Raw genomic sequence first — 12,037 nt, forward strand, 5'->3', positions numbered from 1 at the left:
TTGTCTTTCTCTGATTGACTTATTTCGCTCAGCATAATATCAGGGGCATACTTCTTAATAATAAAAATGTTAGCAGACTCTGGGAAAAGAGTTCTCTCAGACCAGGAGAATTAGTTTATGTTATGAGCTGAACTGAGCTGCCCCCTCCACCCCTGGAAATTTATATGTTGAAGTCATACTCCCCAACACCTCAGGATGTCTGTTAGAAGACAGAGTCTTTAAAGAGGTCATTAAAGTTAAAAATGAAGTCAGAGGCCCTAACCCAAATGACTGATACCCTTCTAAGAGATTAGGACACAGACACAAGAAGGAAGACCATGTGAAGACATAGGAGAAGATGATCACCTAGAATCTGTCAGAGGAAAACAACCCTGCCAACATCTTGCTCTCGGACTTCTAGCCCCCAGAACTGTCAGAAAATGAGTTTCTGTTTTTCATCCATGATACTTTGTTATAGCAGCCCTAGCAAAACTAATACAGCGTGTAAGAATAAACCCTGGTAACTCCAGCATTCCCAAAGTGCTTCTATTCAGAGCCTAATAAGAGCAGTTCAAGGGGCCCCTTGTTGGTTCTGTTCGTTAAGTGTCTGCCTTGGGCTCAGGTCAGGGCCCCAGGGTCCTGGGATCCTGCCCTGAGTACTCAGGCTCCCTACTCTGCAGGGAGTCTGCTTCTCCCTTCTCTTTTGCCTCTCTCCCCACCTCGTGCTCTCTCATGCACTCTCTCTCAATAAATAAAATCTTAAAAAAGAAAGCAGTTCACGAACTTAACATAATTATAAAGAAGCTGTAGACTTCATAAATTAATTCAACAAATATTTGTTGAGCTTCTGCAGCACACATGTAGCTCATGTACTGAGCTAAATGGCAAAAACAAAAGATAAGCCCCCAAATGGCTCAAAGTAATTAAGACCCCAGACCATTCTCAAGGAATTCAGTCTAAAGAGGACACAGGCACAGAGTTAATTTCAGTATGATGTGACCAGTGGTAAGACTGTGGTATGCACGGAGTGCCACAGGTAAGGACCAGAGGCTGTGAGAACTTCACTGAGATATAGAAAGGGGATCAGATTGGAAGCCACATGTAACCGAAGTCTTTGGGAAAAAGTAGACGTGTGCAGGGTGGACAGGGGAAGAGACATATTTCAGTGACAGGAGTCCTGGAGACAAAGGCAGGGAAATGAGAAAGTGTCTAGAATGTCAGGTGATGAGTGAGAAGTTCAGGGTAATTGGAGTTAGAATGTGTATGAGGGAGGATGGGAGGAAAGAGTGAAGTAATAGGGTCAGACCACTAAGGGCTGGGAATGCCAAATTTGGATCTTAACCTGAAAGCAGTAGAAAGCCACCAGAGATTTTTATAGCGAAAAGTCACGATCAGACTTGCTCTGAGCATGGTCTGTCTAATAGTGTGGAAAATGAAATGGTATGGGGAGAGATAGGCTGCATAAAAACAGAGAACCAGGAGGTCGATGGGAGCCTGAACTGAGGCAGTGGTATTGGGGTGCAGAGAGCAGTCTTGCTTTAGAGATATTTCCGAAGTGGAACTGAAGGGGTCTAGAAACATATATTGTGAAGATTTTAACACCTCCATTTCTGCATGTGCTAATATGGAAAAGTTGCTTCCAAGTGTAAAGCACTAGACAATATTTACTTGTATTTTCTGTCAGATGTACAAAAAATATCATTTCCTTAAACATGCAGATTTGTTATCAACTTAATAAAACACAATATTTCATTTAATTTTAAAGAATTAAACTGAAAAGAGCTACTACATTTCCTTACCTATGTTTTATTTAATTTCAGGAAGAACTGCTCCCTGAAAAAATACAGTGTAATTGATACAGTTAGAACATGAGTATCTTATTTTATCTTATCATAGCATGTCTGGTATTTCCGTGACTCTTCCAAGTTGGACTTGATTGAAAACTGCATATTTGAGACAATAGAGGCAATAGAAAGCCTTGGAAAATACACTTACCTCAGTCTAATCTGAGTTTTCTCACTAGCTGCCTTCTGTGACTAGTTTACTTTGTCTTTCTAGGCCTCAGTTTTCTTATTTCTAAAACAAGGGATAAATTCTTTGATCCTTAAGACTCCTTTTGACTAAAACTCCACAAGTCTTTTCTTCCAGAAGAAATCTTGCTTTTGACTTTTAAAATGAAAAAAAAAATATTAATTATTATTACTATTGAAACTTTTAAAAGGAGACTTTAAATTTTGCTAGAAAATATTGGAATGTATATAAATCTTGTCAGATGGTTTTGAGACTTATTAAAACAAACAAACAAATCTGAAGCACGTGCATGTTCAAACATTACCGTTCTTGGGGTACAAAGGCACCCAAGGAAATGTACTTAAATCTCTGTGGTTTCAACTAAGTCTTAGAGTAACACAATGACCAAGTGATATTTGCTGAAACAAATCTGGAGTCGAATTGGGTAAATACGAATGCAGAAAAATTAGCAAGCCAGACGATTTCCTTTTCCCTTCCTTAGGAAACTTGTGTCTGTAAGTGGAAAAAGGGTGTAGATCCTCCGGCAGGGAAATGGGAGAATACGGAAGGAAGTTTCTCGGATTTCCTCACTCCCTACCTGCTGGTCTGATTTCCTCTCCAGCTCGCTCTGATAAGGAATTGATTCTCCCCCTCCTTCTATCGCGCCCCCCCCCCGCCCCGCTCCCTCCCTCTCCCTCTCTGTCCTTCACCCTGAGTAACGGTAGTGTCCTAGCAAGTGATGCTGTCGGAGACAGGAGCCCCGCACCGAGGAGGCTTCGGCACCGCCGCCGCCGGGCGGGAGAACCTTTCCCAGCACCAGCGCCCCACTCGGCCCCGGGCTTCCTCCCCGCAGCCACAGCCGCGGCAGCTGCTCCCACGGTTTCATGGTGGGCGGCGGCGGCGGCGGCGACTCGGCTTCGGTTCCCGCCTCTAACTGCTCGGTGTCGGGCCGCGCCGTTCTCTCCTGCTGCCTTCCCGCCCGGGGCTGCCCGGGGCTGCCCGAGTGGCCCGCGGTGCGGAAGGGGCGCCGCGGACAGACCCGGCGGCGGCGGCGGCGGCGGCGGGCGGCCGGCATCCCCACGCTCGGACCGCTGCGGGCGCGATGTCCACCAAGGTCAGGAAGTGCAAGGAGCAAGCGAGGGTGACCTTTCCCGCGCCGGAGGAAGAGGAGGAGGAGGGCGAGGACGAAGGCTCGGAGCCGCAGCGCCGCCGGCGGGGCTGGAGGGGCGTCAACGGGGGGCTCGAGCCGCGCTCTGCGCCCTCCCCGCGGGAACCGCACGGCTACTGCCCGCCGCCCTTCTCCCCGGGGCTGGACATGTGAGTACCCCGCCGGCCCGCGGCCCGCGCGTCGGGAGGGCAGTGCGGGGCGGGGGGCAGGATGGCGCGCTCCCGGCCGCCCCACGACGTGCCAGGGACCCCCAAACGTCGTCCGGCATGGCATGACAATTCTGTTCGGGGCGAATTGGGGATGCAGACCTCGGTCGGGAGCTCGTCCCCTTGGTTCTGCTTTGTGTAAGGACTTGGGGACCGCTGAAGGCGTGGCTGGGGCTCTCTCCCGGTTCAAGCGCACGGAACGGCCCCGGACCCACACAACGGACGCCAGACTCGTTTTGCAGCAGGCAGACACGTCCTCTCCTACATGCACACTACTGCCCCGCGGCCGGGACCCCTCGGCATAGGAACCCTGAGCTTACCCGAGGAAATCAGAGAATGCGAAGGTGCCCATGGACCCAGGCGCGTGCTCGAACTTCGACCTCCTCCCCAGCGTCCCAGCGTGAAACTACGCTGGGAAAGTGTGTCTCCCCCGCGACGCTCCCGGCGGTGCCGAGCCGGGCCAGGGGACTGGGGAGAAGGGAAGGAAAGGTGTGCGATATATTGTGTGGGTGTAAGTTTGCCCAGTCGCATTGTTTCTCGACGGCCCGTTCACAGTTGGGGGCAAACTGAAGCCAGATCCCCAAGGGAGAGGGGGCGCGGGGCAGCGCGGGAACTGTTCAGTGGTAACTTTGGCTGTAGTTCCCAGGCGGCTCAGGGTCAGTAGCTGTTTTCTTTTTGTAAAGGAAGGTAGAGGTCGGCCCTTAGTGTGTGAGAAAGAGCAACTTTTCTCAATTTCCAGATCTTGGAGCCAGCCTTCGCCGCTACGAGACATAGAGAGGATTAAAAGAGAACCCTTAGTTTTATAGGGTGCATGCTATTTTTCTTGTCACATACCTTGGGCGTGCCACGAGGTTTACTGTCTTTTTTAGGAAAAACGCGCAGACCTAGGTAGAGAACTTGGGGCCAGACGTGGCAGGCCATACTAACCGTCTGGGCGGGGTAAGTGGTTCTTGGTGAAGGGACCGAGGTTATGCAGCGCCCCCTGCTGTTCTAGAGCTGCCACACCCCTGGGTCCCGGCCCTCTGGGCGACCTCCAGACCCACCTAATCTCGCATGGCTCAGCCGGCTCAGAACCCGCTCCTGGCCCTTCCGCGTTTGCTTATTAAAAAACGGAAATCAGCGGCTAGGAGCAGATAGCGTAGGGAAGGGTTGTCATTTAAAATGAGCGACGCATCCCGATGTGGTTCAATTATTGCCTAAGATTAGCCTGGGGTGGAAATGTCCCAGGAAATGGAAGGACGGTATATTCTTAGGGATTAAAGCACGGCCAGCATGCTTCCCAGCCTCTCTAAGGTTTAAAGACGTTGCCTATTTTCCTTTTGCCAATTTGGTTTTTATAACCCAGTTCAGTTTCTTGATTATTTAATTTTTTTCCCTGCTACCTTAAATCCACACTAAATGGGTCACCACAGCCCTCTTATCTGAGAAAGTAGGGTGGAACAGAGATTACACACTTGGCCTTTTGGAGTTTGAGGTCAACTACACAAAATACTGAGGCAAATTCTATCGCAGACTTGTCTACCTGCTAATAGAACAGAGCATTTTTTTCTTTTTCTGACTTTTCATAATTCAACAAGTAAATGTCCTAGTGTATTTACTTTGTAAAGCGGTTGAGAAGACCCAGTCATGTTCAGGAGACAAACATTAATAAACGTTTCTTCGGGAGGTAGGGCAGCGATCTCTTCATGTTTGAGTCCTGTCGTTTGCTAACGTCGGGCACTAGTTTGATATCTGTAGCAAAAATCAGCTCTTCTGGGCACCTGGGTGGCTCGGTGGGTTAAAGCCTCTGCCTTAGGCTCAGGTTGTGATCCCAGGGTCCTGCAATCCAGCCCTGCATCAGGCTCTCTGCTCAGCAGGGAGCCTGCTTCCTCCTCTGTCTCTGCCTGTTTCTCTGCCTACTTGTGATCTCAGTCTGTCAAATAAATAAATAAAATCTTAAAAAAAAAAATCAGCTCTTCATTCCACCTTCACGTAGAACATAGCCCCAGTTTAACAGCGCAGAGAGTGAGCACAACAAGCCTGGGATGGAATTGGAGCAGGATCACCAGTTTCTCAAAGCCCCAGGGTCATTTTCAGGAGTCAGACTAGAATAGCTGGCTTTAAATTCAGCCAGGATGCTGAAGATAGAATCCCACTTTAACCTAAAAGATTCCTGAGGGTAATCCTGTTGCTCATTTCACTGCTCTGTGCTCCAGTATTCCACTTGGGAATTTTAAACAGACTGACTTAGGAGAAAGAATGTCATCTGCTATATCACTAACAAGACTTTTAAAAAATACCCTTTGGTAGAACTCTTGATTCAACCATTGATACACATCAAGACTTTCCTTTTCCCAGTTGTTTGCAAACTTTGGGCCAAGTAGTCTGTCACTGGCAAGATTACCTCATTCTCGAAGTTTTTAGTTATTAAATGTATCTGATGAAACTCCGAAAGGCATCTGAAGGCAGCTCTCATGTGATTCAAAGACAATTCTTAAGCATTTGCATGTACCAAGTGCAAGTTAGGTACAGCAAGCCCCGAAGATGAGTATGGCAACTTTTCTGCAGTCAAGGAGTTTAAAATCTCATGAGGGAGAGGTGGAAATGTAACTGGGCATGAGCTACTATGCTATAAATTAGAGTAAAATGAGTACCATTAAAACATACACACAAGGATGGAGCTATGAAGGATCAAGTGTAAAGAGTGACAGACTATGGTAAGGTCATGGAGAAATCAAGGAAACCTTTAAGGGCTCTGAAAGATAGGCTAAGAGACAGAGACAGAGTGGGAAATTAATTGAAGCCCTTCCCCCCAAATGCTAGGTATGTCTGAGGAACACTAATTGAGCTTGGTTAGAACATTGAATGTGTGTAGGAGACCAGTGAGATTTAGCTGGATCTATTGGTTTGGGCATTAATATGAAGGATCTTGTGAGGAGGAGACAATAGGGTTGTTACAATAGGGTGGTTACAGAGTAGCAGCAATTTGATCAGAGATGTCTGAGAGTAGGATGGATTGAAGTGGCAATTGAGAGAATGCAAATAAATAAATTAGGGGGCTACTAAAGCCATTCAGGCTGAGATTAGGATCTGTAATAGTGTAGTACTGTGGAATAGAAAGGAGAGACATTGGAAGACTGAATACACAGATCGGATCAATGCAATATGCAACTTAACTGCCCATGAGGGGTTTAAAGGGGAAGCAGTGGGGGTGCATAGGTGGCTTAATTGAGTAAGCCATTGAGCGATTGAGCGTCTGCCTTCTGCTCAGGTCAGGATCCCAGGGTCCTGGGATCAAGCCCCATGGCAAGCTCCTTGCTCAGCAGAGTGCCCGCTTCTCCCTCTCCTTCTTCCCTCCCTCTCCATGCCCTCCCTTCCTCTCTCTCTCACTTTCTATCTCAAGTAAATAAATAAAATCTTAAAGAGAGAGAGAGAGAAAGCAGGGTCAGAGATGACTTGGGGATTTTGACCTAGATAACTAAGATTATTGATGTCATTGTTGAAAAGGAAAGGACAATGAGGAGGATCTGATTTTTCAGATAATTCTGATTAGATGTGTCAAGCAGGAAGATGGGAATGCAAGTTTAAAGCTTGGGAAAATTTGAGAATCCACTGGCTGATGGAGCTAGTTGCTGAGTCATGTGAGTATACGATATTATCCAAAGAAAGAATGTAAAGAGGAGAGCTCTAGACTCCCTTTTTGGAATGATTATTTTTGTTGTTGTTTAGAGAATACAGAGAAAGGGTAGCAAGCAAAGGACACAGAAAAAGATGAAGGAGCAGGCGGGTACTAAGGCAAAGCTGCCTAGAAAGAACAGTTTCAAGAAAAGAGAAGAATTGACCCATAGTTAGCAAATACCTGATAAATCAAGAGAGAAACTAATGAGTCTACTCGTGGGAAGAAGAATCAATCCTTATATGTATTAACATACTTACACATAGTCATTAGATTTCTTAGCAGTATTATCTTTAAAAGAGAAATCTTCCTTCTAGAAAGGAAGATTCTGTTTAGTTTGTCTTCAGAGGAAGTACTGCCAAAAATGTGTCATAACAAAAGCAGTAATTTGTGTTTATATAATATTTCATGCTGGAACTGGGAAGAGATCCCCTGTTCTTAGTACCTGCCCTCTCTTGGGTCTGGTATCCCCACCAGAGCATCTGTGTTTCTGTTTCTGTTTCTGTGGAGATTTCATATCCTATCTTTCTTATAGGGGCAAGGGTATCTGTCAGTGGGGTAGAGATCTAGGGAAAGAGGTCTACCTACTCTTTATACAGACTTTCAGCCAATTCCCTTATTTTTGGCTCTTGCCCCATCTCTACTTTCTGGGATTTATTTTGCCTTCAATTTCTGGGACTTTTCTGGCATTGAGCAGGGTGGATCAACGTGCTTGTTGTTACAGGCGCTCTGGCACTCTGGTTGGACCTCCCTTGTCTCCACTAAATCATTTACCTTTCTTCCAACTTCACATATTGTGTAGTTACAGATATCAACAAATGTCTTCTGGTTTCATGGAAGATGAAATCTATGTTATTTTTCTTGGTTTTCCTTGCTGTTTAGGGGGGATAATTTTGAAGAGGAGAAAGGGTAAGAGAGGCCTTTATTCCATCATATTGATTTTTTTTTAAATTTTATTTATTTGACAGAGAGAGAGATCACAAGTAGGCAGAGAGGCAGGCAGAGAGAGAAGGGAGCAGGAAACAGGTTCCCCACAGAGCAGAGAGCCCGATGCGGGGCTCGATCCCAGGACCCTGGGACCATGACCTGAGCCGAAGGCAGAGGCTTTAACCCACTGAGCCACCCAGGCGCCCCTATTCCATCATCTTGAAACCAAATATCCCTATGATTATGCTTCAGATGTTCACTTAAGCCCTAGTGAAGACTATATTATTAACAGACCAAGACTGCAGAAAGAAAACTATTCTTAATCATGACTGATCTTATTGGGTGAGTGGAGTAGATAGTAAGCTATACAGTGTGATATGAGGGTCATTTGAACTCCCCCACATAAAGTCATCTTAGTACCACACTTCCTAAATCTAACTAGTAGAGAATATTTTGGGGGAGAAAAATAGACTGTTTGAGTTGCAAAGGATCTCATCTCATCCAGTCTCTTCTTTTACAAATTGATAAACTGAAGCTGAAGTTTGACCTCTAATTCACAGCAGCCCCAGGTCATCTGAAATCTCTAGGCTCTTAGGGCTGTGCTGTTCACACTGTGGCCTCCTTTGGATTTAGCTTTTCTCTCTTCCTCAAAGAAATTTAAAAATGCATTTACTCCTAGGAGGAATAACACAGGACCCTACTAATTAGTATTAATTCATTTATGAGATCCAATTAATTCATCATTTCAATTTGACTGCTGATGGCTGGTCAACTTGAGAAAGTTCGTAAGCTAAGTGGGAGCACTGAGGATGGAAACAAAAAGGAGAAAAGAGTATCTCAAAACATAATTGACCCCCTCCAAATATCATTTATGGTTTTCTCTTTTCTTAACATCAAAGTGGTGAGAGAATCATGGCGCAGGACTGGGGCATCATCTAATGATGGGGTTAGAATTTTAGGAATTTTTCATTGCTTTCCTGGGATAGCAAATGTTTATCCTCTCTCCCTCTCTCTCTCTTTCTCTCTCTCTCTCCCACCCTTCCTCTCTTTCCCTTTCCTACACCCTCCAATATTCTCAACCACTATGCTTTGCCTTTGCCTACAATATCCCATAAAGTCCCTTACCCCAGTTGACAGTAAGCAATAAAACACCATGGGAAATGTGACACAAAAGAAACCTGTTTTTACTGGGCTCCTAGGCTCTTGATAGGAAGGAATACTTTAAACTTCCTGGCTCAGGATTGAGATTGTCCCCCTAGGGAGCATGCATAAAGAACAGTGAATGGCGGCTGAGCAGTCTCCTCAGGAGGGAGGCTCTTACCTTGACCAGCAGTCTTCCTTCTCAACGCTGCCCTCAACACCACACAGTGTAAGTCTGGCATGGAAGCCAGGTTAGCGGCCCGTGCAGGATGAGCACATAGGAGTCTGGCCCCAGAGAGAAGATCTCGGAGTTGTAAACTATGGGTGACCAACTTCACACTTGGGCATAAGGGGCTCAGCAGTGACTTTATGAGAATAATTAGGGTTGGTATAGTGTTTTGTCTTTAATTTAGCATCTAGGCCAGGGATGTCTGTCTACAGTTACTTAGTCAAAAGAAATCCCTGATTAAAAAGTAAACTTCCCTACTTTTCACTATTCAAATAATAGCTGATAGTATGGATTTGGTCTTAGATCTTTTAAAAAATGAGATTAAAAAAATGAGATTTAAATGTCCACAAGTATATGACCTGTTAAGGAAAGGGCATGACGATGCTAATACTCTATAGCAGTTGTGCTTTTCTAAATCTGTTTTGTCAAGTAGTAATGGTACATACGGATTCTGTTGAAAAGTAGGTTGCAGGGTGATGAGACAGGAACAAGCATCTAAAAATGTAAGACTTGGGCACCTGGGTGGCTCAGTGGGTTGAGCCTCTACCTTTGGCTCAGGTCATGATCTCAGGGTCCTGGAATAGAGTCCCTCATCGGGCTCTCTGCTCAGCAGGGAGCCTGCTTCCCCCTCTCTCTGCCTGCCTCTCTGCCTACTTGTGATGTCTCTCTCTCTGTGTCAAAAAAATAAAATCTTAAAAAAAAACAGTAAGACTTTTGACTTAGGATGTAGATGATAGTGAGAGAAAACCAGATTCCTTTGCTTCTAATAATATTAAAAGTATATACATGTACATATATATAATCAGTTTATATGTATATTATATAAGGTCTTAATATGTATATAATAGCATCTAATATATTTTAGTAGCCAAATATGAACTTTTTTTGGGTCAGTAGAAGATTTTTATTTTATTATTGAGTTTATTTTATCTCAATTCTTGTTCAGTTACACATCGAATTCATATTTGACTTCTAATTTCATTATTCATTTAATATTCCTGAAATAGTAAACATTAGCTTTAGAAAGTATTGTGAAAGAGTTTATTTTTGAAGATAAGCTTCATTATTAGAGCTTCTTAATTTTAAGATTTATCTCCATATTCTGTTAAATATCACTTTAATATCAAAATTAAGAGATGTGGGATTCATCAGATAGTTTTTTGTGGTGTAACTAAAAATTAAATGTGATTAAGCAGAAATCTGACAAAAGAAGAATAACTGCTTACATTACTTTAACTTCTGATTATTAATTTATATTATTTGTGACTTTTATAGAAGAATTATTCTAATTCCCCTCCGCCTCTATTTCCACACATTTTCATATGTAACAAAAAGTTTTCTTTAGCTGGAGGGGAAAATTGTTCTCTGGATTTAAGCACTCATGCATCTGTGCACCCCTGGCTCCAATAGGTAGATAGGCATCAGCTCCGTATTAAAAACCAGCTGTATAGAGATAAAGGGAGGCGGTCTCTGCCAATAAGGTGTTACAGTATCATTGTAGAGCCAGGCATGAAAGTAGATAATTGAAAAGCAATACAGGGGTGCCTGGGTGGCTCAGTCAGTTAAGCATCTGCTTTTGGCTCGGCTCAGGTCATGATCCTAGGGTCCTGGGATTGAGCCCCACATCAGGCTCCCTGCTCAGTGGAGAGCCTGCTTCTCCCTCTCCCACTCCCCCGGCTTGTGCTGTCTCTCTCTCTGTTTAAAAAAAAAAAAAAAAAAAAAAGGCAATGCAACAGTCAGTTTAACAGAGTTGACACAAAACACAGTTCCTGGAAGCAGAAACATCTAAGTTCTAGAAGGTACATGCGTTTAAGAAGTATTATCATGTCACGCAAGCAATGATTAGGGGCCTTCCCTTCTGCTCCCAGTGGAGGAAGGAACACACTGTTAAGTGGCCCTTTTGCTTTTCTGGCTTTGGCTGCTGAGGGGTCTGGCAAAGAGCTTGCGAGAGGGATGACAAGGAAAGTGATGAAGAGGGAAGACCGGAGCTTTCCTCCTTAAATATACAACAGCCTCTTTTCTCTGACTTGGCAATTACGGTATAAACCCAAATTAGCATTGTCTAATAGATTTATTAAACTCATACCTAGAGGATTCTGAATATAGCACAGGCCAACAGAAACTGTCAGGAAATTAATTACTGTGGAGACCCAGATATCTCTCCAGACTTATAAGTGCTGGAATCTCTAACTTTTTTTTTTTTTTTTTTTTTTTTTTTGGTGGGATGAGAATCTTTAGACACGAAAGCTGGAAAGCTGTGCTTTCCTGTTTCTTACATGGAACTCCTTATCTTGTTGGTTTGGTTGCTGCTGTGATAGTGTGGTGTGGGTAGCTGTGAGCTCAGCAGTAGGCAGTGTGGGACCTGGGACTCCCCCTAGCACCCTATACACCAAGCAGTTGAATAGATTGGGCTGCCTTCCTCTAGCCTTGCATGCTGATGCCCTTAGGGGATATACTGAAGTTCAGAGTGTCCCCCACTCCACTTCTTCCCGTCTCCAAATACATATAGTAAGAGATTTTCAAAACATGTGTTTTTGATGACACCACTGAGGCTGTTTGTGAGACGCCCTCCCTCCCTGCGAGCACGCTCACAGAAAAGCCAGATCCTGTAGATGTCGGGCGTCTCCAGAGGCAGCACATTGACGGACACCTGCCTGCTTGCCAGGGGGCCTATGAGGTTTGTTTGTTTTTTGACTTTTCTTCTCTGACTTTCTTGTCCTTTG

The 12,037-nt window shown here is 44.7% G+C and overlaps 1 protein-coding gene across 1 annotated transcript in view; it reads left to right on the plus strand.

Annotated features, from left to right (window-relative positions):
• The first annotated feature begins 3,091 nt into the window (after positions 1–3,091).
• The window catches only part of LOC111157236 (transient receptor potential cation channel subfamily C member 3), a 70,060-nt gene continuing 61,114 nt past the window's right edge, over positions 3,092–12,037 (plus strand). The window contains exon 1 of the mRNA XM_022518516.1: positions 3,092–3,306. Within this exon, the coding sequence (XP_022374224.1) occupies positions 3,092–3,306 (215 nt within the window). The remainder of the gene's footprint in view (positions 3,307–12,037) is intronic.

The sequence above is a fragment of the Enhydra lutris genome, unplaced genomic scaffold, assembly GCF_002288905.1.
Source record: "Enhydra lutris kenyoni isolate GAN:26980312 unplaced genomic scaffold, ASM228890v2 scaffoldscaffold3, whole genome shotgun sequence".
Taxonomy (NCBI): domain Eukaryota; kingdom Metazoa; phylum Chordata; class Mammalia; order Carnivora; family Mustelidae; genus Enhydra; species Enhydra lutris.